The 26,922-nt window shown below is 38.8% G+C and overlaps 2 protein-coding genes across 3 annotated transcripts; one reads left to right on the top strand and one right to left on the bottom strand.

Annotated features, from left to right (window-relative positions):
- Positions 1–354: 354 nt before the first annotated feature.
- Positions 355–12,396, bottom strand: LOC130928079 (zinc finger protein OZF-like). Its single transcript, XM_057854307.1, has 3 exons — positions 12,230–12,396; positions 10,462–10,569; positions 355–1,633 (listed from the first exon to the last, which is right to left on the bottom strand). The coding sequence occupies exons 1-3, from the start codon at positions 12,339–12,341 to the stop codon at positions 570–572; spliced, it is 1,284 nt and encodes a 427-aa protein (XP_057710290.1). The 5' UTR covers positions 12,342–12,396; the 3' UTR covers positions 355–569.
- LOC130928060 (gastrula zinc finger protein XlCGF57.1-like) lies at positions 8,572–26,131 on the top strand. Of its 2 annotated transcripts, none has more exons than XM_057854271.1 (3): positions 8,572–8,794; positions 18,632–18,745; positions 23,583–26,131. In XM_057854271.1, the coding sequence occupies exons 1-3, from the start codon at positions 8,626–8,628 to the stop codon at positions 24,956–24,958; spliced, it is 1,659 nt and encodes a 552-aa protein (XP_057710254.1). In that variant the 5' UTR covers positions 8,572–8,625; the 3' UTR covers positions 24,959–26,131. The 2 variants fall into 2 exon arrangements, with proteins under 2 accessions (XP_057710254.1, XP_057710255.1); XM_057854272.1 differs by lacking the exon at positions 8,572–8,794 and adding an exon at positions 13,089–13,466.
- The last annotated feature ends 791 nt before the right edge of the window (positions 26,132–26,922 follow it).

The raw sequence follows: 26,922 nt of genomic DNA, 5'->3' as shown, positions 1-26,922 counted from the left end.
CTTGCAGCTGTAATTGGAGCAAAAGGTGGCGCTACAAAGTATTACCGCAAGGGGGCCGAATAATATTGCACGCCCCACTTTTCAGTTTTTTATTTGTTAAAAAAGTTTAAATTATCCAATAAATGTTGTTCCACTTCACGATTGTGTCCCACTTGTTGTTGATTCTTGACAAAAAATTAAAATTTTATATCTTTGTTTGAAGCCTGAAATGTGGCGAAAGGTTGCAAGGTTCAAGGGGGCCGAATACTTTTGCAAGGCACTGTATTTAGCTTATATGGCGAACCATATAATATGGATCCAACACGGATAAGGAGATTTGTGTAGAATTTATTTTAAAAAAAAACAAAAACAAAAAAACAAGGGAGCACGCCAGAACATGTGAGGAAAAATACAAACATAAAGAGGCACAAACCGACTCGGCAAGAGAACCAAGAGAAAGGCTTTGATGACCAGAATAGGTAAAAAACAAAATGGAAAGTCCAAACAAAAATACTATCTCAAAATACCACGAATATGAATGTAACTCCTAAGCAAAATCTGATGAAGACAGCATGGATGACAGGCAAAAGTCATTGGCCACTGCTTTTCACACCAACACACACGTGTCTTCTTATCCGATACTTCTGAGCAAATCCTTGACCACAAACTGAGCAGGAAAAAGGTTTTTCGCCAGTGTGGGTGCGTGTGTGTATTTTCAAGCTTTCCCTTTGAGTGAATTTTTTACCACAAACTGAGCAGGAAAAAGGTTTTTCACCAGTGTGGGTTCTTGTGTGGTATTTTACGGTAGCTTTATGAGTGAACGCTTGACCACAAACTGAGCAGGAAAAAGGTTTTTCACCAGTGTGGGTTCTTGTGTGGTATTTTAAGGTTTCTTTATGAGCGAACGCTTGACCACAAACTGAGCAGGAAAAAGGTTTTTCACCAGTGTGGGTTCTTGTGTGGTATTTTAAGGTTCCTTTATGAGCGAACGCTTGACCACAAACTGAGCAGGAAAAAAGTTTTTCGCCAGTGTGGGTGCGTGTGTGTATTGTCAAGCTTTCCTTTTGAGTGAATTTTTTACCACAAACTGAGCAGGAAAAAGGTTTTTCACCAGTGTGGGTTCTTGTGTGGTTTTTTAAGTGTTGCTTTTGAGAGAATTCTTGACCACAAACTGAGCAGGCAAAAGGTTTTTCACCAGTGTGCCTCCTCATATGCGTCCGACAAGTGTACTTATTCGCAAAGATTTTCCCACACTGAGAGCATTTGCAGAGTCTGTCGTCACGGTGAGATTTCTTATGACCATCATCATTGTAAGGTGAGTGTGACGTGGTGCCATCTCTGTCTGATGGAGCAATGTAAATGTCTGCTTGCAATCCTTCTGTTGAGCTGCTGCTTCTCCCCCTGCTTGGAGTCTCCGCTCCTCTGCCGACCTCACTCTGACCATCTTCACTTTTCAAGGGCTCACCATTTGACCTGGTTATATGCTTCTCCTCTTTATCGTATGGCAGCTCTTCGTCCTCTTTTTTGATTGGAAGTTGCATCTGTTGACAGGGCTCCAGCTCCTCCTCCTCTTTGATTTGGGGGCGCTCAACATCCTCTTTTACGCCAGGACATGCTGCCTCCTGCTGCTCAGCACCAAGATATTTTCTGAAACCTGCAAGACAGAAGAAAACCATTGATATATTTTATGTACTACCACTGCGTCTGAAACGAGTACAGGTATCCCTTGCGGTTTCGTGGATCCAATGCATGGTGCGGTTTTAAAAAGTATTTATCAAAAGAACAGTAGGGGAAAAAAATTGCGGTTGCATTTTGAGGCGCAAAAGACATTGTTTCAAATAGAGATGCGTATGAAAATTCAGCGCCGAAAACTATCGGCCAAAAATAGCTAAAAATGCAATTTCGGTTGAAATGTTTTGAATACCATAAGCTTACATAATATTATATATATATATAGGGTTACTATATATACTAATATGATTTAAAAAATTGACTCTTATTATGCATTCGTGTTCGTATTGGTAACCACCAAATTCTGATGTCGGATTTTTTTTTTTGTGTGGGTGCTTGAATACAACTCTCTTTTCGACGACTAGGAATCTGGTCTGTGGACTAATTCAGTTTACGGCTACAAATCAAAAGCGTTGAAACGACGTCTTGTCGGTCTCGGGGAAAACTAATCGATCCTTTAATGACGCATGCGCCGAAACAACAAAACCGGCTGACTGCAGTGTTCTGCACTGCGATAACCTGTTCGTTGGTAGCAAAGAATCACCTGTAAAGTCACTAACGTGTTTGTCAAATATTTATCGGTGTGATATAAGCATTTGATAGTGTGACTAAATGTTTTTTATTGTCACTGCACTATGACTGTGTATGTCGGTGTACTTCTTATTATCTTTATAAAACATTTCTAAATGATAAGACTCATCACCCAATTTCCGTAATTTTCAGACTATAGGGTGCACCTGGCTAGAAGCCGCTATACACCAAATTTGATACAAAAACGGCATTTGATCTGAGATAAGCTACACATGACTATAAGCTGCAGCTGCCCTCACTGTATTGTGGGGTATTTACACCAAAAGATATTAACCGGTAACACTATTTGATCATAAGACCCACCATGAAGTTTTGAACCAATCTTCTTGAAGCTTAATTGCTTCAAGAAGATTCATTTGGCCATCATTGAGGGAGACAGTCAACCTCTCATGCCACCTGCTGTCAACACTGTTATTGTCCAACATGTCTCCTCGCATGCGTTGCAGCGCTACAGATGTAAATGATAATTAAAATTAATGTTCTGTGTCAAATTTTTTCTTCAGTTACTGTTCCACTTGTTTCAATAATTGCTAGTTATGTTATTTGGTAACACTTTATTTAACAGTGGTGCCATAAGACTGTCATAAGACCATCACAATTATGGCATGACACTGCCATGAACATGAATCAGTGCTAAAGACAGATATCATTTTGTGTCAAACGGCAAATTATCACTTTTGAATGGATGTAAAGGATCAGAGCTGGACATAAATAGAGTTAGTGACATAATTTGCCAGAGGACACACTGTCATAATAAGGTCATCTTAAACACTCGGGCAACTTTTTAAAAAAAATTTTTACATACAGTTCGTGCCAATCAGGTGGGTACACTTAATTGAAAATAGTGGACAATTTTTCTTTTGACTATGTATGATCATCACCAAGTGGGCGTTGTCCTTGTGGATACATAATAATCTTGCCCTAAACTTTTCTTGAATGACGTATCCACCTTGTGTGAATTAGGAAAAAAAAAAAAAAAGGAAACACTGGCCTGTTATAGTCCATGACTGCACTAATCTTACTTTATATTATAACCAGGGGTGCACATAATTTTTTTGCCCAGGTTCTCAGAGGAGGACCTGGAGATGCGACTTGGTCCTCATTGAGCTTGAGAGCCGACCCGCCTGATGCGATAAAATTATGACAAGCTTTACTTGGAGCCAATTACCTTAAATTAATTGTATTAACAATTAACACTTGATTAACATCAACTGGCGCAACAAAATTGCCATTACTCTGAAGTGAAATGTAAAGACATATACAGGGATACGCATATTTTTTTTTGCCTCCCACATTAACTCCAAGCCTTTGTAAAAGTGGGATGTCCACCTCTTAAGAGCTCATTGAACGTGCATGTTTAGCTTTGTGAAATGCGAGCAAAAACACATTTGTCAGTGCATGGCGCTGTTCTTTATTTTATTCCGCCACTTGTCCATAGGGCGAGTAGGGTCCTGTCTGGCATTGATAGTTTGCTTAATTGCCATCATGCTCTCTGTTTTTTTCGTGATTTTCAAAGTTTGGATGGCTGAAATTCTGTGACCCTACATAAAATGCGTTGCTCTTATCAGCGACATTGAGATTCTCACGGCAAGTTTAGCACCACATTTCCATGAGAGCATCATTTGCTTCTAGCCATGGTACCTCCTGCAGCCACTTTTCAGCAAAAGTCCTTTTTTTTCGGTAGCTCCGGTGACGTCTCTGTCATCTGCAGTGTTGTTAATTTTACTTTAAAAAAGTAATTAATTACAGTTACAAAGTACTTCTCCCAAAAAGTAATTGTGTTAGTAACTCAGTTACCTGAATGTAAGAGTAATTAGTTACTTGGGAAAGTAACTTGTGGTAATTTTCTTTTTTTTTTTCTCAAAAAAAAAAAAAAAAAAAAAAAAAAAAAAAAACAGGTCACGCAATGTGAAGTTTAAAGGGTTTGGGGGACAATTGGCCCTAGCCCAATTCTTTACCCTCCACTTAATTAGACACAAGGGTATTGCGATAACTAGATAGTAACCTTTGCTATGTGTGGAAGTCATTTAAAGTTTTGAATCAACCGTTAAAGTTGTTAAAATTGCTCCCGTTATTTCATTAGTTCCCTTCTGTCTACTTTAAACATGTGTAAGTTTTAAAACTGTTTCATCATTTAAAGATAGATTTAAGTTAAGATTTTGCCGATTTAGGAGCATTTTAGATTAAAAAAAAAAAAAGTTACTTAGGTTCGCTATGAAGGATCTCTACATCAGAGTCTTCCTGAGAGGTGTACTGCTTTAAGATGGCGGCTGTTTACTACTGCATGTAGTCATTAAAACATGTTGCCAATGCAGCTGTGTCTGTCAATTGCATCTAGTTCTATAACATGATATCTACCGTGTCATGTGGGCGTAGTTTGTCGGCTATGGCTACAGTCAGGTATTATTGGAGCCACCTAGCATCGCGGTTGCAACGGCGTCTTCCCCACTCCTGCTCTGCTCTCTCGTCTCCGTGAGTCCGTTTCTCTCAGACTTTTTTTATTCAACTTAGTAACGCATAGTAGCGCACGCCTTTCCCACCTCAGTAACGGTAACGGCGTTGCCAAGATAAGAAAAGTAATTAATTAGATTACTCATTACTGAAAAAAATAACGCCGTTAGTAACGCCGTTATATTCTAACGCCGTTATTAACAACACTGGTCGTCTGTCTGTCTTTTGACGGGTGTGGGGGAACACGGAAATAATTATTCAGTGGGACCTGCCTCTTTGACATTTTGAGAATAGATTTTCTCGTGTCCGCCGCAAATACAGTGGTCAGCCATCGGTACGCAAAAGCGTATTGAAGCCGTTGAGGGCCACCGCATTTGTCTACGTCCAGTACGCCTGCGCGCATGCGGACCACTTATGTGCACCCCTGATTATAACGTATTATGTATGTACATGTAGTAGTATACTATGATATTAATGCTATGTATTTTTAATATGTAGATTTTTTTAAGAAGTGTTTTGTATCATGTTGGAAAGGTTCATAATTTCATTCTAGATAATGCTTTCAGTATTTGACCTCATTGTTTATTTGTGATTTATTACTGTTATTTGTGTTTATTTGTACTTTAATAAAGAATTTATGTTTTCCAAAAAAGTTTTTTTGCGAATTATATGTGTCAACAAAAACTGAACTGATAGATTAGTAAAAATAAATAAATAAATTAGGGCTGTCAAAATTATCGCGTTAACGGGCGTTAATTAATTTTTTAAATTAATCACGTTAAAATATTTGACGCAATTAACGCAGATGCCCCGCTCAGAGTTTTAAATGACAGTACACATTGAAACGCTCACTTGTTGTGTTTTATGGAGTTTTGCCGCCCTCTGCTGGCGCTTGGGTGCGACTGATTTTATAGGCATCCATGAGCATTGAGTAAGTCATTATTGACATCAACAATGGCGGGCTACTAGTTTATTTTTTGATTGAAAATTTTACAAATCTTATTAAAACGAAAACATTAAGAGGGATTTTAATACAAAATTTCTCTAACTTGTACTAACATTTTTCTATTAAGAACTACAAGTCTTTCTATCCATGGATCGCTTTAACAGAATGTTAATAATGTTAATGCCATCTTGTTGATTTATTGTTATAATAAACAAATAGTCCTTATGTACCGTATGTTGAATGTATATATCCATCTTGTGTCTTATCTTTCCATTCCAACAATAATTTACAGAAAAATATGGCATATTTTATAGATGGTTTGATTTGCGATTAATTACGATTAATTAATTTTTAAGCTGTAATTAACGCGATTAAAAATTTTAATCGTTTGACAGCCCTAAAATAAATACATAAAATAACAATATATCAGTGTTAGTATAGGTGACTAACAGTTAAAAAAATGCTGACTAAAAGGGAAAAAAAATTGTCATTTGGGACGGACCTACTACTAACTCAAAAAAAAAAAAAAAAAAAAAAAAAAAAAAATCTACAAATAAGCCGCATTGGACGATGAGCTGCAGGATTCCAAATGAGGGAAAAATGTAGGACCTAAATTGTGATATTTACCTACCGTCGTTACCCTAACACTGCTGATTCACACCCTATTATTGTTGTCTTATGAGAGTACTAAATGTTGTTTAATGCCAGAAATTCTTGATCAAAAAATGTCTTGGGTGGGAATATAGGCAAGGTGGTCAAAATTAAGACCTCCTAATGAGTAAAATTGATCCGTTTTTTGCACTTTTGACTTTCTTCATAAAATTAAATTATACTCTGGTTCTTAACTGATTTTATTTTTAAAAAACTGAATTAAATTCAATACAATTCAATTCAGTGTTATTTGTATAGCCCTTGATCACAACAACGTTGTCTCAAAGGGCTTTGCAGAGGCAATATGATACACAATCAGAAACAGCAAATGAAGCAACAAAGATGAGTAAAAAAATTCAAGTCCTGGGTATCCCCCATCCTTAGACCCTCCATGTTCAATGCAGTTAATTATTAATTTTATATATAAAATATTGTTAATTAATTATCAATTATTATCCCGGTGATGAGAATTCATTTTTCATGTCAAAAGTAGTGCTGTCAAGGCATTCGAATTTTTAATCGCATTTTACATCGTTAACTGGTGGTTGACTTGTGTGTGTGTGTGTGTGTCTGTGTGTGTGTGCGGGGGGGGGGGGGGGGGGGGGTGCGGGGGTGCATGTGTGTACATATATACACAGTGGGGAGACCAAGTATTTGATACACTGCCAATGGATTTTCCTATTGGCAGTGCATCAAATACTTGTATCAAATACTTGTTCTCCCCACATAGCGGAAAATACAGACAAGACCGAAAAAGCAGTTTCTGCTCTTGCAACCCTCTTTAAAATAAACTGCTGTATTTTAAGCCGAAACAATTGTTGTGTTTGAAAGAACAATATGTCTATATAGCACATTAAGCCCCCGAACTATTTTTATATTGTCTGTTTTACCCTAAAAACCCCTGTTTACAGATGTCGCGCAACCGCTTTTGTTTCAACCCATCCATAACACTTAGGTAATTGATTATATTTATCATTCAAAATGTCTGTTATTTTTAGCTTAGAATCATTAATCGATGTGTAATATTTCGTAAAAAAAAAAAAAAAAAAAAAAAAAAGACTTAAAAAATTGTTTACTCACATATTTTAAACTTTTAAACAAACTACATCACAATGAAAAAAAAATGGTGTCTGTAAAAAAGTCACGGATATCTACCTCATAACTCTTGCGTAATTGTATTTTTTTTGTTACTTTTCTCCGATATGTTAGATGATAAATAATCGATCCAAACAAAGAAAAATTGAAAAACATTTACAAGGGTAAATATATGAAAAAAAAACCCATCTCGACCCCTCCATGATGTCTGCGATTTCTGCATCGCGACCCTTGTTATATTACCATGTTTCACCCATAAAATCCCCAAAAATCCAGCTGTGTCCCTTCACAGCTGTGTCTTGACACTCAGTGATACATGCTACATGGAGTTTATGTAGAATATAAAACCTGTTTTCAGTTATTTCACTTTTTTTGGCCATTCCACATGTTTGTTCATAGTTTTGATGTATTCAGAGAGGATTTACAATAGTAGTGAAAATATATAAAACGTAAAAACTTGTTACCTGTAGGCTGTTTCGAGTTTTGTCGCGTTGTATGGTAATTCCAAGTGCTTCTTTGTTGATTTAGCGACCGACGGTCAATTTCAGCCAGCGTAAAGTTTGCAACGCACTGAAATATTTTTGTCATCTTTATTGGACAGAAATGTGAAGTAATGGCTCTATTTCCAGTGAGCAAAGGCATCCATTTGCGGTATATATCCTGCCTTTCACTGTTAGCCTCGCTGCCTCGTCAGAATGCTATGTTGTTGACTGCCGTGGCAGACAGCGCTCAGCCTCAGACAGCACCGTAATACACGTGACCCGTTCCCCCCCCCAATGAGAAATGCTCTTCGTACATGACTACAGTATTCTTCATTCTACATACATTATGAGGCAAAACCAAAATGGTAACGCACAAGCACTAGGGAAACTAACTTTAATCGATTACTGGCTTGGAAAAATGAACGCGTTAGCTTACTCGTTACTGAAGAAAGTAATCAGATTACAGCAGTACTTCTCAAATAGTGGGGCGCGCCCCCCTGAGGGGGCGCAGAGCAATGCCGGGGGGGCGCATGTGACCTCGGGGAACATGTTTTTTTTTTTTGTTTTTTTTTTTTTGCCATACTGGAATAAAGTGTACTTGCACATCCACTCAGTAGGTGGCAGTGGCGCTCTCATTTTCAGAGTGCGCGCAGTATTTTTGAACTAAGGAAGAGCACTCAGCACACACAGACAACAGATATGAAGAGCAGTGTGCCACCGCCGTTTTCGAAAGCCGTTTTCCGACCGGACTCACTCACGCAGCGACCCACTGTCTTGTCCGGTTCTCACGTCGCCGCCCGAGAAGTGCCATTTTCGGCTTGGGATCGTCACGACGACTGCCCTCACCTACGGTTCTACCTCGGCCGCCGTGAGTGCGCTTTTTTTCGTGCCGTTTGCCTTTTAGCTTTGACTTTTAATACAGTGGGTGATGATGAAAGACCACTGTTTACTGTGTCTAAAAATAATTATAGCAGACAGCAAGAAGCCAAATCAATTAAGACGCCACTTAAAGACATTAGACCCCAATCTCATTGTTAAGCCGCTTGATTTTTTCAGTGAAAACGTGCCGAATATTGCCAACAATGGTCCTGCTTTGTCAGTGTTATATCAGTAAGCCAGTGAGCATTGTTAGCATGCTAATTGCAAAATAACTCCACACCATTGCAAAGGAGGTAAATACTGTGAGCAGCAAAAATAAAAACTGTCCTGTCCAAGGACACTTTTTTCCCCCTTTTATTCAGATTTGTTTTTTCGGTCAAATTTTTTGGCACATTGTCCTCATGAGTGAATGTTTCTAATCAATTTTAATTTGGTATTATTTACTGATTTTATTACATTTTATTTTTCTGTATCAAATGGTCAAAAATGTACCTTGAGTGTATTTTTTAGTTTGGATGTGAATTTTTTTCTTTTTTTTTTCAGGCAAATTGATGCACGTCAAGTCTTCTCTGTTACAAACAAAACAATGTTAATAAAGTTATACTTTATTATAAGTTGATCTATGTTACTTTTTTTCTTTATTAGAAAAAAAGGACACAATGTTAGGCAGATGCGTATTTATAATAGTAATTTTATAGACAAATGATACTATTTACAGTGGCGGCAGAGAGTTGGGGGGGGCGCGAAACATTTACGTCTTCCTTAGGGGGGGCGTGACAGAAAATAATTGAGAAGCACTGGATTACAGTAACGCGTTATTTAGTAACACGTTACTGACAACACTGGTGCTTACAGACACACCTGATTCCCCTTACCTATATAACAGTGCCTACAGAAACACCTGACTTCCATCCCCCATTAGTGGATCATTAGAGGCCAACTTTTAGGTGGCTCCATCTGGTGGCACCAGGGGTGACTACATTAAAATTCTATAGTGAGTCAGTGATAAAGATAGAAAAAGGGAAATTTGTGGAAAATCGAGAAAATACAGAAAGTGAGAGGGTGTGCTCATGCTGCATCTTTGGATTTTTCTTCGCCGCGACAATATTAGACATCAATCAATGATTCTAAGCTAAAAATGACAGACATTTTGAATAATAAATATCATTAGTTACCTTGTTTTCATGGCTGGGTTAAAACAAAAACGGTTGCGCAACGTCTGTAAACGGGGGTTTTGAGGGTAAAACGGGCAAATTAAAAATAGTTCGGGGGCTCAATGCGCCATAAATCTGCTATGGCAGCATACAGACATACTGTATAGTTCTATCAAACACAACTGTTGTTTTGGCTTAAAATATACCAGTTTATTTTAAAGAGGAGTGCAAGAGCAGAAACGGCTTTTTCCGTCTTGTCTGTGTTTTCCCCCATATATATAGTATATATTTATATACATAATGTAATGACTTCAAACAAAGCAAATCATTTACATAGAAGGAAATCTTTCAATCGATGCAGTGGTGCAACCTGATGTTGGCTAGCGAGTCCATTGCACGGCTACTAAGTAAGCAACACCACGATGTAAAAGGAATAAAAAATACTATATTAGACTGAAAAACATTTCTGTACTAATGAGCAAAAAGCAATGCTTGGGATGACCTTTCATGTGTATGAATTCTTCCTTAATGGATGGCGACTCTTCTTCCTCATCCTTCATGCATGCAGACTCCGGGAGCTCAGGATAACGAGCTTGGCTGACGTATAGATCTGCAAGACCACAAATAAATCTTATTTCTTCATTTGCAAACTTGAAAGTTGATTTCTATTGGAGAAAATTCATCCTAGCCATTTCTCTTTGTTCGATCGTGTTTTGTTGTCTTCTGATCCAGCACAAAAGTCATTCAAAGTGCTTAACATCACCAGTGGCGATTTTGGCAATTTTGGGGCCTAAGGCGAACATAACCAGGGGCCCTCTTCATGGGTCAGGGGATAAAAAGGTGAGAAGGGTGTGGAGGAAATATGTTCCGGTACACTAGGGCTGTCCTAAACGACAAATTGTCTCCTGATTAGTCAGCCGACTAGTTTTACGATTAGTGGACTAATTTAATAATTTTTTTTTTTTTTTTTAAACCAATTTAGCGATGAAATTTTTGTTGATGCTTAGTAATTCACAAAACCATTTTGGAACACTTAAATTCTTTATTAAAGTACAAATAATCATGTAGATAACAATAATTAATCACAAATAAACAATGAGGTTAAATGCTGATCGGATTAACTAGTGCAAAAGAATGGAAAGTAAATAGATTCAGAACACTGACTTTGCCTTTCCAACAATATTTAAAACAATTCTTAAAAAAAATATCTAGCGTTATTATTATTATAGTATACTACTATATATAATAGTATAATAATTATAATAATTATTCCTTGCCAATCATATTTGTCAAAAAGAGTGTCATTTGAAAGCTATTCTTAGTGTAGAATCTGTATTCTGTAGTTTTTAGTCTACATAATATTAATTCTGAAATATGTGGGATTAATTCCAGAAACCGCTAACCGGAATCTTTACACTCCGTAAAAAAAAAAAACATTCTTCGTCATTGCTTGTGGTGTCACTAATAGATTTTTTTTTTTCCGTTAGCAAATGCTGTTAACCAGTTGTTGAGTGTTATTGTATGAGTGATTGGAACTGTACTGCATTGTTTCGCCACAGAGTATGCTGTCGTCTATTTTATGTTCGGTGTGAAGAAGAAAGTTGAAAGAGGCATTAGCGTCCTGTTCTCAACTTCTCCCTCACTACACTTTGGCTCTCATGGAGAGCACGTTCGCTCATGTGTTCGGAATAAACGATAGCCGACGTGCAAAGTAGGAAGTGGGCTGTAAAAATAGCGAGCTTAATGGCATGAAAAACGCGGGAGAGCCAAGTGAAGCTAACGAACAGCTAAGCGGAGCTAAGCGATGCTAAATGGAGCTAAGCGAAGCTAAACGGCGCTAAATGAAGCTAAGCGACTGATACTCAGTCCGTCGTTATGGAACAGTCCATTGTAGTGTGTGTGTCTGTGTGGGGGGGGGGGGGTAATATAAATGCAGCATTCAAATGGCTTTCTTTTTTTATTTGTTATTTGTTTGTTTGGTATGCTGCCATAATTATACATGACGAATAGTTGGGGGTGCTGCTGGTTCCGGTGGCCCAAGCCCTTGCTCGTTGGGGCAAGGGCAGTTGGTTGGGGCCCCCGTACTGGTTGGGGGCCTAAGACGATCGCCTACTTCGCCTGAATAGTAGATGCGCTTATGGACATCACTATACCTGCGATTAAAAATTGGAATCCCTTGACAGCACTACTGTTAAGATTAAAAATGAATTATCATCTCCGCAATCTGTCATGTACAGTAATACAGTACTAATCATTGAAAGTGAACCAACCTTCTAGTCTGTGAAGAACAACCTTCGCGCGCATTAGTCTGCACACAGTCGAGTGTCGGTGACGTGGGGGCTCCTCCTTCACTCCACAAAGTTCCTCCGGTCTCGCGGACATTTTCCCACTTGATTTCTGAATGCTGAGACGAAGATTAGCTAATGACTTTTTTAGACCATAATGGCGGACACGTCGTCGAGAAAATAAATAAATGGCGAGTCTTTATCTTTTATCTTCTTTATTTCTTTGATCTCTGTCTCTTATAAAAAGCCAATCGGGAGAGTGGCGAGTCAACATCGCACACCCAATCACAAGATGAGCACCAAGCAAGTCAAAGTCTGCTCAGCCAATCACGAGCGTGGTCCGATTGCAGAAGAGGAGGGCTGTTCATCGATGTCGAAGCACTTTACATTCAGACACTTTTATGGAAGATTTACGTTCATGAATTCGTTAGCATATTAGCGTCGGTCGCTATCACTATCAGTCGCTCACAGAGTTTTACATGTGCATTGTATGTGTTTGTTATGCCTTCGCGAGGCGTGTACAATGTTGATGTTACATGATTTATTGAAATAAAAATAATACCGCCAGAGGGCGGTGCTGAACGCATTGAATAATTCCTGTGAAGAACTACACCTCCCATGATCCCATGAGAAACGATAACGCTACTATCCCACTGCTGATCCCCCCCCCCCCCCCCCCCCCATTATGTCAAAATATAGATTAAGTTGTAGAACAGAAATATTTTTTATTTTGAAAGGGAAGTTGTAATTTGGCCTGTTTTTGGTTTTATTATTAAAATAGGCGGGCTTTACGTTGTGACTGGACTGGAGATTGTCTTTCCCATAATGCAATGCTGGTCGGAAATGAAAAAGACGTTTTTACTTTGTGCACGTATAGTTTTTCCCAGATTTCAGCCACTTGACTAATTCGATACTCGACGACGTGTGATGACGTGTCGAACATTAGCCCCATTACGGAGTCAAACATCAGTCTTCAAGTCTGGGTACTCGTTCAAGTTTTGTCGCCTACTTTAGCCTAACCTAGCCTAGCTGGCCAACCGGCAACACAGCTGCAAGGCACGACGTCAAGCGTTCAGAAATCAAAATATGTTCGCGAGAACTACACCGGCTGCATATAAGTTCCAAGAGGAACTTTGTGAAGTAAAAGAGGAGCCCCCACGTCACAAGGATTCGACTGTGTGCAAAATAATGCACGCAAAGGTTGTTCTTCGCAGACTCGAAGGTTAGTTCACTTTCAATGATACGTATACTGTACACCAGTGTTCCTCAAGCATTTTTGCGCGACGGACCAGTGTGATGTGGGCCTTATTTTCTCTAGTGTGGCAGAAAATGACTGTAAAATAAAACTAAGTGCAGGGAAAATGTAGCTCTCCGTACGCGGAATCAACCTTTTTATTTTTATTTTTTTTAACAGCGGCCTTTTCTTAAAACTTGACTTGGTCGCAGGCATGATGCTCTCACTGCACTCGGTTTTGTTGCCTTGTTTGCTAGCTTTAAAGAGCATACGACACGAGAAAAAAAGTCTTAAATGGCATTATTATGTGAATTAGAATCATATTTTGAGACGATTCGACTATATACAACAATTTAGCAAAGCACAGATGACGAGAAATTAGCCTTTTAATCTGCCGGTTAGCCACGCCTACCATCATAGGGCTTTAGCGTCCCCAACAGGTGGATGACGTCAGCGGTAGACTGGGCACATCGATTTTACTATTCAGCCCATTGAGGGGGAATTATTCAGAACGAGGAAAACGCGACGAAGAAAGCCGCAAAATGTCATTGTTTCAGTCTCTCTACTCCAATATTTTAACAGGATATTCTTTTTATCCAAGTATTTTTCCCCAATAGCAATATAAATGGCTTGAGAAGGACCAGTCAGCCCGTCGAGGGGGAACTATTCACAACGAGGAAAACGCGACGAAGAGAGCGGCAAAATGTCATTGTTTCTGTCTCTTTACTTCAATATTTTTACAGGATATTCTTTTTATCCAAGTATTTTTCCCCAATTGCTAAATAAATGGCATGGTCATGACAAATAACAGTCTTGCGCTGAATGGAATATGAAATAATAAAAATGCATTTATTCAGGACACATGGCAAAATTACTCCATAATGGTCAAAACTCTCGACTTCACCTTTACTGTCGCACCTCCCGAACTATATTTTATGACACCTAAATCGGACATATGTCATTTCCCTTCCCCGGCTTCGGAGAATGTAAATAAACCAGAAGGCGTGACAGCTAGCCGACATGCTAACCCGAACCGAGTGATGTTTCAAAGTCTTCAAAGCGGAAAATCACACATCCTGGATTACTTGACATGACGACACGGTTGTCTATTGTTGTCGCGGATCGGCAAACCGCCCGGTGGAGAGCAATTTACAGTTCGTTCCCCGGAGGAGGGTGGCTGGAGTTGTTGTGCAGCTAACATGCTGCTGCTGCTAATGAGCATTAGGACAGCTTTTTACATGCCTATCAATGACCAAACGTAAGTAGTCCTTCATTTAAAGGAAGTTTGTAGTGTTTACTTTGTAATCGCTGTATTCATGTTTGACATCATGCAAAACAAAATGTTTACTCACTTCCTCGTAAGTCCAATGGTCCCACAGTAAATATCCACGGTGAATGGGAACCTTTTGAAACTCCAAAAAGGCACATACGCCTCTCCCTCATACAGAATAATTTTTATGCAGCCGTTTGGCTGGTGTGATGCAAAAAATAAACGTACTAATCCGCAAAATCAGCTGAATCCTTCGTCCTCATACACAACAGTACACTGTATCGTGAAGAGGACGTCTTCTACCATACACGTCACAGCGCCCTCCTCCTCAATGCAAGACCGAAGCCGGAAGTCACTCATTTTCCTGGCGCGGGATTCAAAAAACTAAATAAATATAGCGATCGCTTCCACACACATCCAAGCAGTCCATATCATTCAGGAGCATAAAATACCGCGTGTATTATGAAATAAACATGCTTTTTTGTGTCACAGGCACTTTAAGCCACATATTATGCAGACTTGACTGTGTTGTAGGCTCCTCTTCTGTCTGGAGGACCAAAGCTGCCAAAAGTAAATCAATCAGTAAAAGGCAATAAATAAATAAATAAATAACCGAATATATATACAAAAATAAGAAATATACAAAAATTAAATATAAATACAAAAATAAATATGGAAATAAATAGCAAATTAAATAAAAGTAAAAATGAAAAAAATATACAAAAATAAATTACATTAAAAATGTAAGAATAAATACAAAATAAATGTGGAAATGAATACAAAAATAAATATATTAATCTAAATAAATGTCAATCAATGACATGAGCGCTTTGCCTTATATTATTTCTTTGTCAGCACCCACATGCAAGTAGAAATGTAATTCAAATGAGGAGACGTTCCTACATTTCCCACCTGTGGGGTGGCGTGGCTCAGTGGTAGAGTAGTTGTCCCCCAACCCAGAGGTTGTGGGTTCGATTATTCGCCCTGATGAACTCGCCTAAGTATCTTTGGGCAAGATACTGAACCCCACTTTGCTCCTGGTGCTGCGTCACCAGTAGGTGAATGGCGAGATAGTGTAAAGCGCTATATAAGTATAACACCATTTACATGTGTTGAACTATTCACCCATTTGTCGATCGACACGCTATTGCAGCGATCCTCTCGATCAACTTTGCCTGCCGGCCTGCCTGCCTGCCTGCCTGTTGCTTGCTTCGTAAAATAATGAGACGAGACGAGAAGGTCGGCATCCAAGCGGCTACTGGAAGCTAGCAATCGGTTGGATGAGGACAAGGTAGGTATTAAATTGGTAATTTGGTGTGTGTGTTTTATTTTATTTTTTTAACTTTTTACTTAAGTCCAGTTGAGGTATGTTGAATCGATATCATACCTCGCATTGGGCCTCAGGAAGGGGAGGCAAGGCGGGACATGGATAAATCTGCTAACAACATTAAACTTGCAAGGAATAGTTTAGCGTTAGCGCAATTTAGTGAAGCAAAATTTACACATTATAGTTCGTATGGTTTACGCTTTTAAGGGATCAGGTAGACTGTTTGCACCGGCTGGTGTCTCGTTTAATGCTATGAATGCTAATCTGTTATACCATCATCTTTTTTCTTCTAGATACTTCCGAGGAAGGTTGGGGTGTCGTTCCTCAACAATAACAGACATCTCTCGTCCTCACTCATCTACGTGTTTTTATTTAATTTTATTTTTTACCCTAAAGCAGGGGTCCCCATCCACCGGGCCGCGGACCGGTACCGGTCCGTGGCACATTTGCTACCGGGCCGCACAGAAATAATATTTTATTAACGACTGCATTCTGGCCGAATTAACTTTGGCCTCCTGTTTGGAGGGGAAAGAATAATGAATTGTATCCGAAGAACACCATACCCACTGTGAAGCATGGGGGTGGAAGCATCATGCTTTGGGCTGTTTTTCTGCAAAAGGACCAGGACGACTGATCTGTGTCAAGGAAAGAATGAATGGGGTCATGTATCAAGAGATTTTGAGTGAAAATCTCCTTCCATCAGCAAGGGCATTGAAGATGAGACGTGGCTGGGTCTTTCAGCATGGCAATGATCCCAAACACACAGCCAGGGCAACAAAGGAGTGGCTTCGTACGAAGCATTTCAAGGTCCTGGAGTGGCCTAGCCAGTCTCCAGATCTCAACCCCGTAGAAAATCTGTGGAGGGAGTTGAGCAACAGTGTGTGAAAAGCTTGTGAAGAGTTTCAGAAAACGTTTGGCCTCCGTTATTGCCAACAAAAGGTACATAACAAAGTATTGAGATGAACTTTTGGTATTGACCAATACTTATTGTCCACCATGATTTGCAAATAAATTATTTAAAATCAAACAATGTGATTTTCTGGGTTTTTTCCACATTCTGTCTCTCATGGTTGAGGTTTATCCATGTTTACAATTACAGGCCTCTCTAATATTTTCAAGTGCGAGAACTTGCACAATTAGTGGTTGACTAAATACTTATTTGCCCCTCTGTATGTACCTCCAGCGTTAAGTCATTTCAAACAAATAGCAATTATGCATGAAAACAAATATAACAAGCATAAAACCCGGAAATTATTCAACAACGAAAAATGACCAGTGACCAGTGGAGCATTTTTCAGCCTTTCCACATTTTTGGCACTGGTATTGATAATTTTCTTTATATCACCTTTTCTTTGGGGCTTCACCTCTTGCCTCTCGCTCCTGGTCTTCAAGAGTGGAAGTTGAGTTGAGTGGAAATGTTAACAGTAGTGCTGTCAAGTAGAGGTGTGCAAAATTTCCGATTCTTAGATTGTTCGCGATTCGGCCGTGGAAGATTCGAGAACGATTCACAAACATCCAAATTCCGATTATTAAAATATGCGAAGTAAAGTGGAAGTACACAACACTCAGCGCGCCGAGCGGTCTTCGGGACGGAACGGAGCGAGAGTAGCTAAACATCATGCTTCCCATTACCCGGCCCCTCGGGTAATGCCAATGCTCAACTCACGGCTCTAGCTCAACTCATGCAACGAGATAAAAAAACACAACAACATACCTGACAGCTGCCGAAAAGCTGCTAGAAAAGTACATCCGTATGTTACGATGGATATCATTTATATAGGACTAGATGCATTATTTATTTGGTAGTGTTCGCAGCACATCTACAAAAAAGCTAGATGCCGGAGTTATAAACGGCCGCCATCTTAAAGCAGTACACTTCCCTCCAAGGCTGTTGTAGCGAACCTTCCAAGCAAACCTAATTAACTTTTTATCTAAAATACTCCTAAATCGGTAAAATATTGAATTGGATCTATCTTTACAATAGTTTTAAAACTTTCACATGTCGAAAGTAGACAAAAGGGAAATTTTGGAATCACGGGAGCAATTTTAACAAATTTAATGGTTGATTCACAACATTAAATTAATTGAATGTAGTTTAAAACTGCTGATAAATAATGGGGACTGGAGTTTTTTATTTAATGTTATTTTTGTGTATTTGTTTACTGCTATATGTTAACTTGATACTGAAATAGTAGTGTGGTTTAGCCTGAGAATATTTTTGAACAATTTTGGAACTAATGTACAAAACATTAAAAAAAAAAAAAGGAGGGGGGTGCATCAATAATCGTTTTATAATCGAATCGGAGCCTCTGAATCGTAATCGTAATCGAATCATTAGGTGCCCAAAGATTCCCAGCTCTACTGTCAAGGGATTGCAATTTTTAATCGCAGTTAATGTGATGTCTAGCACTTTGAAATGACTTTTGTGCTGGATTGGAAGACAACAAAACACGAATAAACAAAAAAAATGGCAATGATGAATTTTCTCCAACAGAAATCAACTTTGGGGACACAAATTTGCAAATGAAGAAATAAGATTTGTTTGTGGTCTTGCAGATCTATATGTCAGCCAAGCCCATTATCCTGAGCAACCGGAGTCTGCATGCATCAAGGACGAGGAGGAAGAGTCGCCATCCATTAAGAAGGAGGAAGATTTCGTACACATTAAAGGTCATCCCATGCATTTCGTTTTCCTCATTAGTACAGAAATGTTTTTCAGTCTAATATAGTATTTTTCATTCCTTCTATGTCGTGGTGTTGCTTACTTAGTAGCTGTGGAATGGACTCGTTAGCTGACATAATGTTCAACACCACTGCATCGACAAATTGAAAAATTTCCTTCTATGTAAATGATTTGCTTTGCCGAAGTAATTTATATATATATATATATATATATATATATATATATATATATATATATATATACAGTAGGGGTGGGCGATATGGTCTTAAACATGTATCACGATAAATGGAGCAGATTTATCTCGATAACGATAAATGACGATAAAGTCGTCCAAGCGGACTGTTATATAATTTGAAAATCTGAATCAATGCATGAAATACAGATTAACAGTTTCTTGTTGATTTAGTTACCAGCATTCAATTTGATATATTTAACAAATGTACATGCAGTCTAGACATTAGGTTTATACAAATGAATTGTAAACAATAAGAATTCAAGTATGAGCATTTATAACAGAGTGTATGGCTTGAACAATGTACATTGTCAAAATCGATATGCCTGTGCAAACATGTCATTGTAACACAAATGACTTGCAGCTCGAACAGTACACTTCAAAAAGACAATTTATTGTTCATGGCTGCTGTGACATAATTATTCAATTCAAGTGTTTACTTTATGGTTTCAGGGTCCCCCCCCCCCCCCCCCCCCCAGTGCATTTTTAAATAAATGCACACATACATGAACCCCCGAACAGACAGACAGACAGACACACATTAAAGCTATATTGATCTTCTGCAAATGAAACACTTAAGATTTTATGATAGCAATAATGACACAGAATTAAGCACATACAGAAAAATAGCTGGGGCCATTTGTGCTTTATGCTGAATGCTTTACCATCACAAAAGCTATCAGAGAAATCACACACAGTCAGATACAAAATAACGCGACATAGTAATTGCTAGATGCAGTCCATGCCCAATCCACTCATTAAATTCAGCCGTTTCGACAAGGTTAGAGCTGCTGTCCGACTCCATCACGTTCATTTGTAGCGTTAGCCGCTAGCGGCCGCTAGCGTTAGCGGCTAGCGTTAGCCTGTGGCCTGGCTACCGGTAGAAAGCACTGAAAGCACCATCTCCGGAAATTGTGAGAACAAGGGAGGACAGCTGGTGAAAGCCCGTCTGGATGCCACCAAGAGTCTATTAAATGTCGGGTGAAAGTTTGGCGAACCTCCCTTAAGCCACACTCCATCACGTTTTGCTTGTAGCATTAGCTGCTAGCGTTAGCTTACCGGGCTTCTGTTTGATTGGCTTCCTGATGATCACGTGACTCCCCTACGTAAGTACAGTCACTGCTTTCTTAAAGGGGAATGAGCATAGACGAACAACAGAGTCAAAGCGGGATGAAAAGACTCTTTTCTTGTTTTATTAATTTACCGAATTTACCGACATGGTCAAAATTACGTCGGTCATCGTGAAGAATTTCGGTGACGGTAAATTTTCGGTTTACCGCCCAGCTCTACAGTCCAGTATATGTATATGTGTGTGTGTAAAATTATTACTCGCAATACACTGTAGAAACTGATCAGGAGTAAGTAATAGTTGCAAAATAAATGAGAAACGCAAAATAATAAACGGAACTGATTTCACCGAAATTGAATAATTTGTGAACAGCATTCAAATCAGTTTAAAAAAAAAATAAAAAAAAAGGCTAAGAACCACTGAGTAAAATTTAATTTTATCGAACAAGTCAAAAGTGCAAAAAATTGATCAATTTTACTAATTAGGCGGTCTTAGTTTTACCCACCTGACCTACATTGCCGCCCAAGTCATTTTTTTATCAAGAATTTTGTAAACTTGGCATTGAACAACATTTTGTACTCTCATTGGTCTGGGTCATATTTAAAAAAAATTTAGCACAATAATAGAGTGTGTATCAACAGTGTTAGGGTAACGATGGTAGGTAAATATAAAAATTTAGGTACTGTAATTTTTGAACTATAAGCAGCTACTTTTTCCCCTCAATTTTAATCCTGCGGCTTATTGTCCAGTTAATTATTAATGTATTGGGTTAATGGGTAACATTTTATTTGACAGCGGCATTGGACTGCCGTAAGACCGTCATAATTATGACATGACACTGTCATGGGCGTTAATGAATACATATGACAGCTGTCATTAAGTGTTATCCAGCAATTTATGTCACTACTGTTACTTTGACATCCATTCAAAAGTGAGATCATTTGCCGGATGACACAAAATGATATCTGTCATGAAAAAAAAAAACAACATGCAGTTAGCATATATTTTACGTAAATATTGTGAACTATGATGCTAGTCAGTCAACAAATGAAACGGCGCCCTTCAGTAAAGAAAGCTTTTTCTGTTGAAAATTCTTGTGAGTAAATGCTTAAATCCCTGAATTCTTGATAGATATGGATGTAAATCAGTCTTGATTGAAAGCAAATGAAACTTGCAGTTAGCATTTATTTTGCGTAAATATTGCTAACTATGACCTTTTTTCACAACGTTTTAAAGTGCATGCATGGTACAAAAAATTCAGTATAATAATTACCTTGAGTCCTCGGACAAGTCACTACTGAGACAATCCTTCCCGTTTGTATGTGGTTCAGTTTTCGTACTTTTTCAACCTAAATCCGGCGTTGGATCGCTGCATGTGTTTTGAGAATAACTGCGACCGACTGAAGTGGAGTGTAGGACGGCCCCCTACTTGAAGGTGTGAAGCAGTGTCTTGGGAATGTGACCCATCAATATAATTATGACGTCTATAATATGATCAAATTGACTTTATGTAAAAAACATTCCACTACTTCTATTAATATTAATTAGTTGAATATTAATGGAGAGCAAGAGTGAGAAATTGAGTGCGTGCATGACTCGAACCATTATTTACACATTATACCCCCCATTATGGTTACATTACATTATTATTACATTATGGTTATTTGTTTAACCATCGCAACTGAGCTAAATTCCCCAGATTTGAATAATTAACTGCATTTAAATCAGTTTTTTTTTTAATCAGCTAAGAACCACTGAGTATAATTTAATTAATTTTATCAAGAAAGTCAAAAATGCAGAAAATGGATCAATTTTACTCATTAGGAGGTCTTAATCTTCACCCCGTGACCTACATTGCCGCCCAAGGCATTTTTCATCAAAAACTTCAGGCATTAAACAACATTTATTACTCTCATAAGACAACAATGATAGGGTGTGAATCAGCAGTGTTCGGGTTACAGCGGTAGGTAGATATCACAATACAATTAAAGTTTTAATGTCCCGTGATGCAGAAGTGCTTCCAATATGGCTGCGTTGTCGCAAATCTTGCATGATTCACCGTTGCTGTGACATAAACGCTTGAGCCTAATTAACAAGAATTTTCGCCAGAAAAGCTGTTTACATATGGCGCCTGCTATTCTCATTCGCTAACAGTATATAGTGGTATAATGATAATAAAGGGCTGTTCTATTCTATAATAAGTTGTAATTGTAGATAGAATTTATTAGTAATCCATTTACATATTATTTACAATTGATCCGGCATGTTTTCCTCAAATATTAAGTTTCTGATGTTAAAATGAGTGATTCCTTAATCTAATCTTATAAATCTACTAATTAATCGGGATTTTATAAAGAAACGACTTTGAATTTTTTTGATCCCGCTGCTCATGGAGACTCATATATGGCTAAGGTAGGTGCCTGTTTTGGTTTTAGGTCGGTAGCAGGTTTGGTCTTGAAAATATTTGAAGTTTATGAAAATAGGCCACCTACGAATCGGCCCCGTTTCCCGTGTCATGTCAATAGGTTATGAAGTCTATGGATGTTGCTGTCAAATAAAGTGTTACCTGTTTATATCTGTTCGCGTAAAGTCCCCATATTACAGTGAGAACAACTACGACTTATAGTGTGGCTTATCAATGAACAGGTGCCATTTTTGAGTCAGATTTGGTGGGTGGTGGCTTATAGTCAAGTGCGCCTTATTGTCCGGAAATTACGGCAATTGGGTGATGAGTCTAATAATTTAGAAATATTTTGTAAACATACTAACAAGTACACGGACATACACAGGCATGGTGCAGTGACAATAGAAAACATTTAATCATAATAAAATGCTTATATTCAACCAATAAAAATTAGACAAGCACGTATTTGACTTTACCAGTGATTCATTGCTTCCAACTGACAGGTTAGCTCCACGCACAACACTGCAGTCAGCCAGTTTTGTTTTTTTGGCGTATGCGCCGTTAAAGGATCAATTAGTTTTCCCCGAGACCGTGATGTTATTTATTTTGATTCGTAACTGTAAACTTGAATTAGTCCACAGAAATGATTCCTAGTCGTCGAAAAGAGTTGTATTCACGTACTCGCAAAAAAAAATCTGACGTCAGAATATGGTGGTTACAGATACAAATGCCTAAATACAAACACAAATCCGTAAATAGGAGGACAATTTCTTTATATACGAACACGACTGCAAGTATGAATCTTTTTGCTTCAATAATGTTTGCAATACGCTGTTTTAATGACGTCATCACAAGAGGACAATAGTTCTTCACACGATTCGTCTGCAAAACATTTAAACCGAAATTGCACTGACAGCTATTTTTGGCTGGTAATTTTCGGACGCATCTCTATGCGAAACAGTGTCTCTTGCGCCTCAAAATGAAACCGCATATTTTTTTGATAAATACTTTAAAACCACACCATGCACTGAATGCACGAAACCGCAAGGGATCACTGTACTCGTTTGAAACACTGTGGTAGTCCATAGGATATATCAATGGTTTCGTTGTGTCTTGCAGGTTTCAGAAAACATCTTGGTGCTGAGCGGCAGGAGCCAGAATCTCCTGGCGATAAAGAGGATGTTGAGCTCCCCCAAATCAAAGAGGAGGAGCCAGAGCCCTGTCAACAGAAGCAACTTTCAATCAAAAAGGAGGAAGAAGAGCTGCCATGCGTTAAAGCGGAGAAAGAGGAGGAGCATTTGAAGCACTTGAGGATTGAAGATGGTCCGAGTGAGACTGGCGGGGGCGCAGAGCCTCCAAGTGGCTGCAGCAGCAGCTCAACGGAAGGATTGCAGGCAGACAATTTCATCGCTTCATCAGACAGAAGTGGCACCACATCACACTCACCTTACAATGATGATGGTTATAAGAAATCTCACCGTGACGACAAACTCTGCAAATGCTCTCAGTGTGAAAAAACGTTTGCTTGTCATGCGCATATGAGGAGGCACACTGGCGAAAAACCTTTTTCCTGCTCAGTTTGTGGTCAAAGATTCGCTCTAAAGAAATGCTTGAAAGTACACACAAGAACCCACACTGGCGAAAAACCTTTTTCCTGCTCAGTTTGTGGTCAAAGATTCGCTCAAAACACAACCTTAAAACGACACACAAGAACCCACACCGGTGAAAAACCTTTTTCCTGCTCAGTTTGTGGTCAAAGATTCGCTCAAAAAATAACCTTAAAACAACACACAAAAATCCACACTGGCGAAAAACCTTTTTCCTGCTCAGTTTGTGGTCAAAGATTCGCTCAAAAGAAATACTTGACAGTACACAAAAAAACCCACACTGGCGAAAAACCTTTTTCCTGCTCATTTTGTGATCAAAGATTCGCTCAAAAAAAATCTTTGAAAGCACACATAACAACCCACACTGGCGAAAAACCTTTTTTCTGCTCAGTTTGTGGTCAAGGATTCTCTCTAAATCAACACTTACAACGTCACGAAAGAACCCACACTGGCGAAAAACCTTTTTCCTGCTCCGATTGTGATCAAAGATTCAGTCACAAGAGCACCTTAAAAACACACACAAGAACACACACTGGCGAAAAACCTTTTTCCTGCTCAGTTTGTGATCAAAGATTTACTCAAAAGCATCACTTGAAAGTACACATAAGAACCCACACTGGTGAAAAACCTTTTTCTTGCTCAGTTTGTGGTCAAAGATTCGGTTACAAGAGCACCTTAAAAAAACACAGAAGAACCCACACTTGCGAAAAACATTTTTCCTGCTCAGTTTGTGGTCAAAGGTTCGCTCAAAGGCAGCACTTGAAAGTACACCGAAGAACTCACACTGGCGAAAAACCTTTTTCCTGCTTAGTTTGCGGTCAAAGATTCGCTCGAAAGGATCGCATGAAGATACATGTGTGTGTTGGTTTGAGAAGCAGTGGGCAATGACTGTTTTGCCTGTAATCCATGCTAGCTTCATCAGATTTTGCACGCAGGAGAGGTTAGGGTTGGGGGTTACGTTGGTATTCGTGGTACTTTATTTTTGTGATTGCATTTTTTTTTGCTATTTTCTCTTACCTTTTCTGGCCATCAACGGCTTTTCCTTGGTTCTCTCGCCGACTGGCATTATTTATATCATAATCTCCCATTCAAACTTCACTTTTCACATTTATATGTTAAACCGCAGACCCCAAATTCCAAAAATTCAAAACCATAAATATTGTCATTAAATTAAGAAGGAAAATTACAATATATTGTTCAGTATTGCAAAAATACTAATTATAAAAAAATCAATTCTGGCTCACAAATGAGATTTTTGTGTGGGGCTTAATGTAAATATTTTTTATAATTTACTATTACTACTCGTGATTGACAGGAGTTATTCGGGTAATTAGCTTTACTTTTTGGGCACATACCTAAACAGGAGTGTGATATTACTGCCACTCCTCCACCGCTGCCAGTGCTTCTAGCTGTGTGGAAATTCATGTGACTTGGTGATGCGGGAAAATATTACATTATGCTTTTGTAATGTATGATTGTTTCTGTGACATAGATTGTAACAACTTCTATTGTTTTTCACCTTGTTCCCATAGTTAGGAGACGCGCTTGAGAATCTCATGAGATAACTTGTTTTCCACCATAGTATTGTTTTACTACACGCCTGGGTCCCATAGAGATAACTTGTTTTGCACCCATAATATTTACCACTTGTTGACATTTGTTGCAGCACAGCTCATTTGTTCCCATGTGAAAATCCCTTTTCCAAGGGGCCTGAACCAAAAGTAACTTTAATGTTTGTCATTGGGTGGCCGCGCAACTCGGGGGCGGAAGTTGGCCTCTCCGCCCCTGTGGGGCGCGTCCTTACAAAAATCTGACATTTCCGGGCCTCCGGTGAAGTCGGCTGGGGATCAGACGCGCGGGTCGCCCAGCTTTGTCCCTTTCGTCGCTTTTACTGGAGTGTTGACCTGGGTTCCCACTCGTTTGTCACGGTCAGCGATTTTCATTTCTAAGGGAGACACTGATGTGCTGTAAAAGTAACGCGGGGGTGTGAGGTTGGCAAACTCAGACTTAGCGTGAGGTTACTACTTGCTGTGCTTGTTTTTGATACCTGTTTGCTTGCTCTTGTGGGATTGTAATCAATAAATCACATATATTCTGCAATTGTCATAAATAAACATTGTCTATTGAGCAAAAGTGTGCCCGTTACTGATTCACTGCGAGCCTGAAATTTCATACAACACTTGGGGGTGTGGATTCTTTAAGTTTTACAAAGTCATCCTGCTGAAGCCAAGTTTCAGTCAGAGCCAAAATATGAATATTATAATCCCCAATTAAGTCATTTGGGCGAGATTGACCTAATGTTTAATAGTCCACATTTTATATGTTTATTAGGAGTTCTTTTATTTTCACTGCTATCAGGAGCTATATGTAATAAATTGTTTGGTCTCATTCCTATAGTACAGTATTGTTTTTTTACTCTTCACTATGCGAGGCACGGACACAGTCTCGATCTTCTGTCCTGAATGTTGGATTTGTGACAGCTCGGTAAGAGGCGAGTGATCACTATTAACAGAGAGGTGCTTTACACTACAACTCTGTGCCTGGGCCCCCACTCTGAAGTGGGGGCCCAGCACTAGGTTTAGCGGCCACATTTTGAGTTAAGAGAGACTCACCTTCCCAAGTCGGATGAATGCCGTCTCTGCATAAGAGCCCGGGCTTCCCCCCAGAACGCACGCCAGTTATCAATAAAGACTATGTTGTTTTCTGGGCACCATCTAGACAACCAGCAGTTAGACCAAATGTGAAGTAATTTCATAACATGCCAAATAGGGTCACAATTAAAGTAATTAAACATTGTCCAACAAATAAAGCATGAAAAAATAATTTATATGTTGTATATTTGACAAAATAAT

This window comes from Corythoichthys intestinalis, chromosome 13 (assembly GCF_030265065.1).
Source record: "Corythoichthys intestinalis isolate RoL2023-P3 chromosome 13, ASM3026506v1, whole genome shotgun sequence".
NCBI lineage: Eukaryota > Metazoa > Chordata > Actinopteri > Syngnathiformes > Syngnathidae > Corythoichthys > Corythoichthys intestinalis.
The sequence above is the reverse complement of the archived record's forward strand: the minus strand, read 5'-3'. Positions and strand labels throughout refer to the sequence as shown.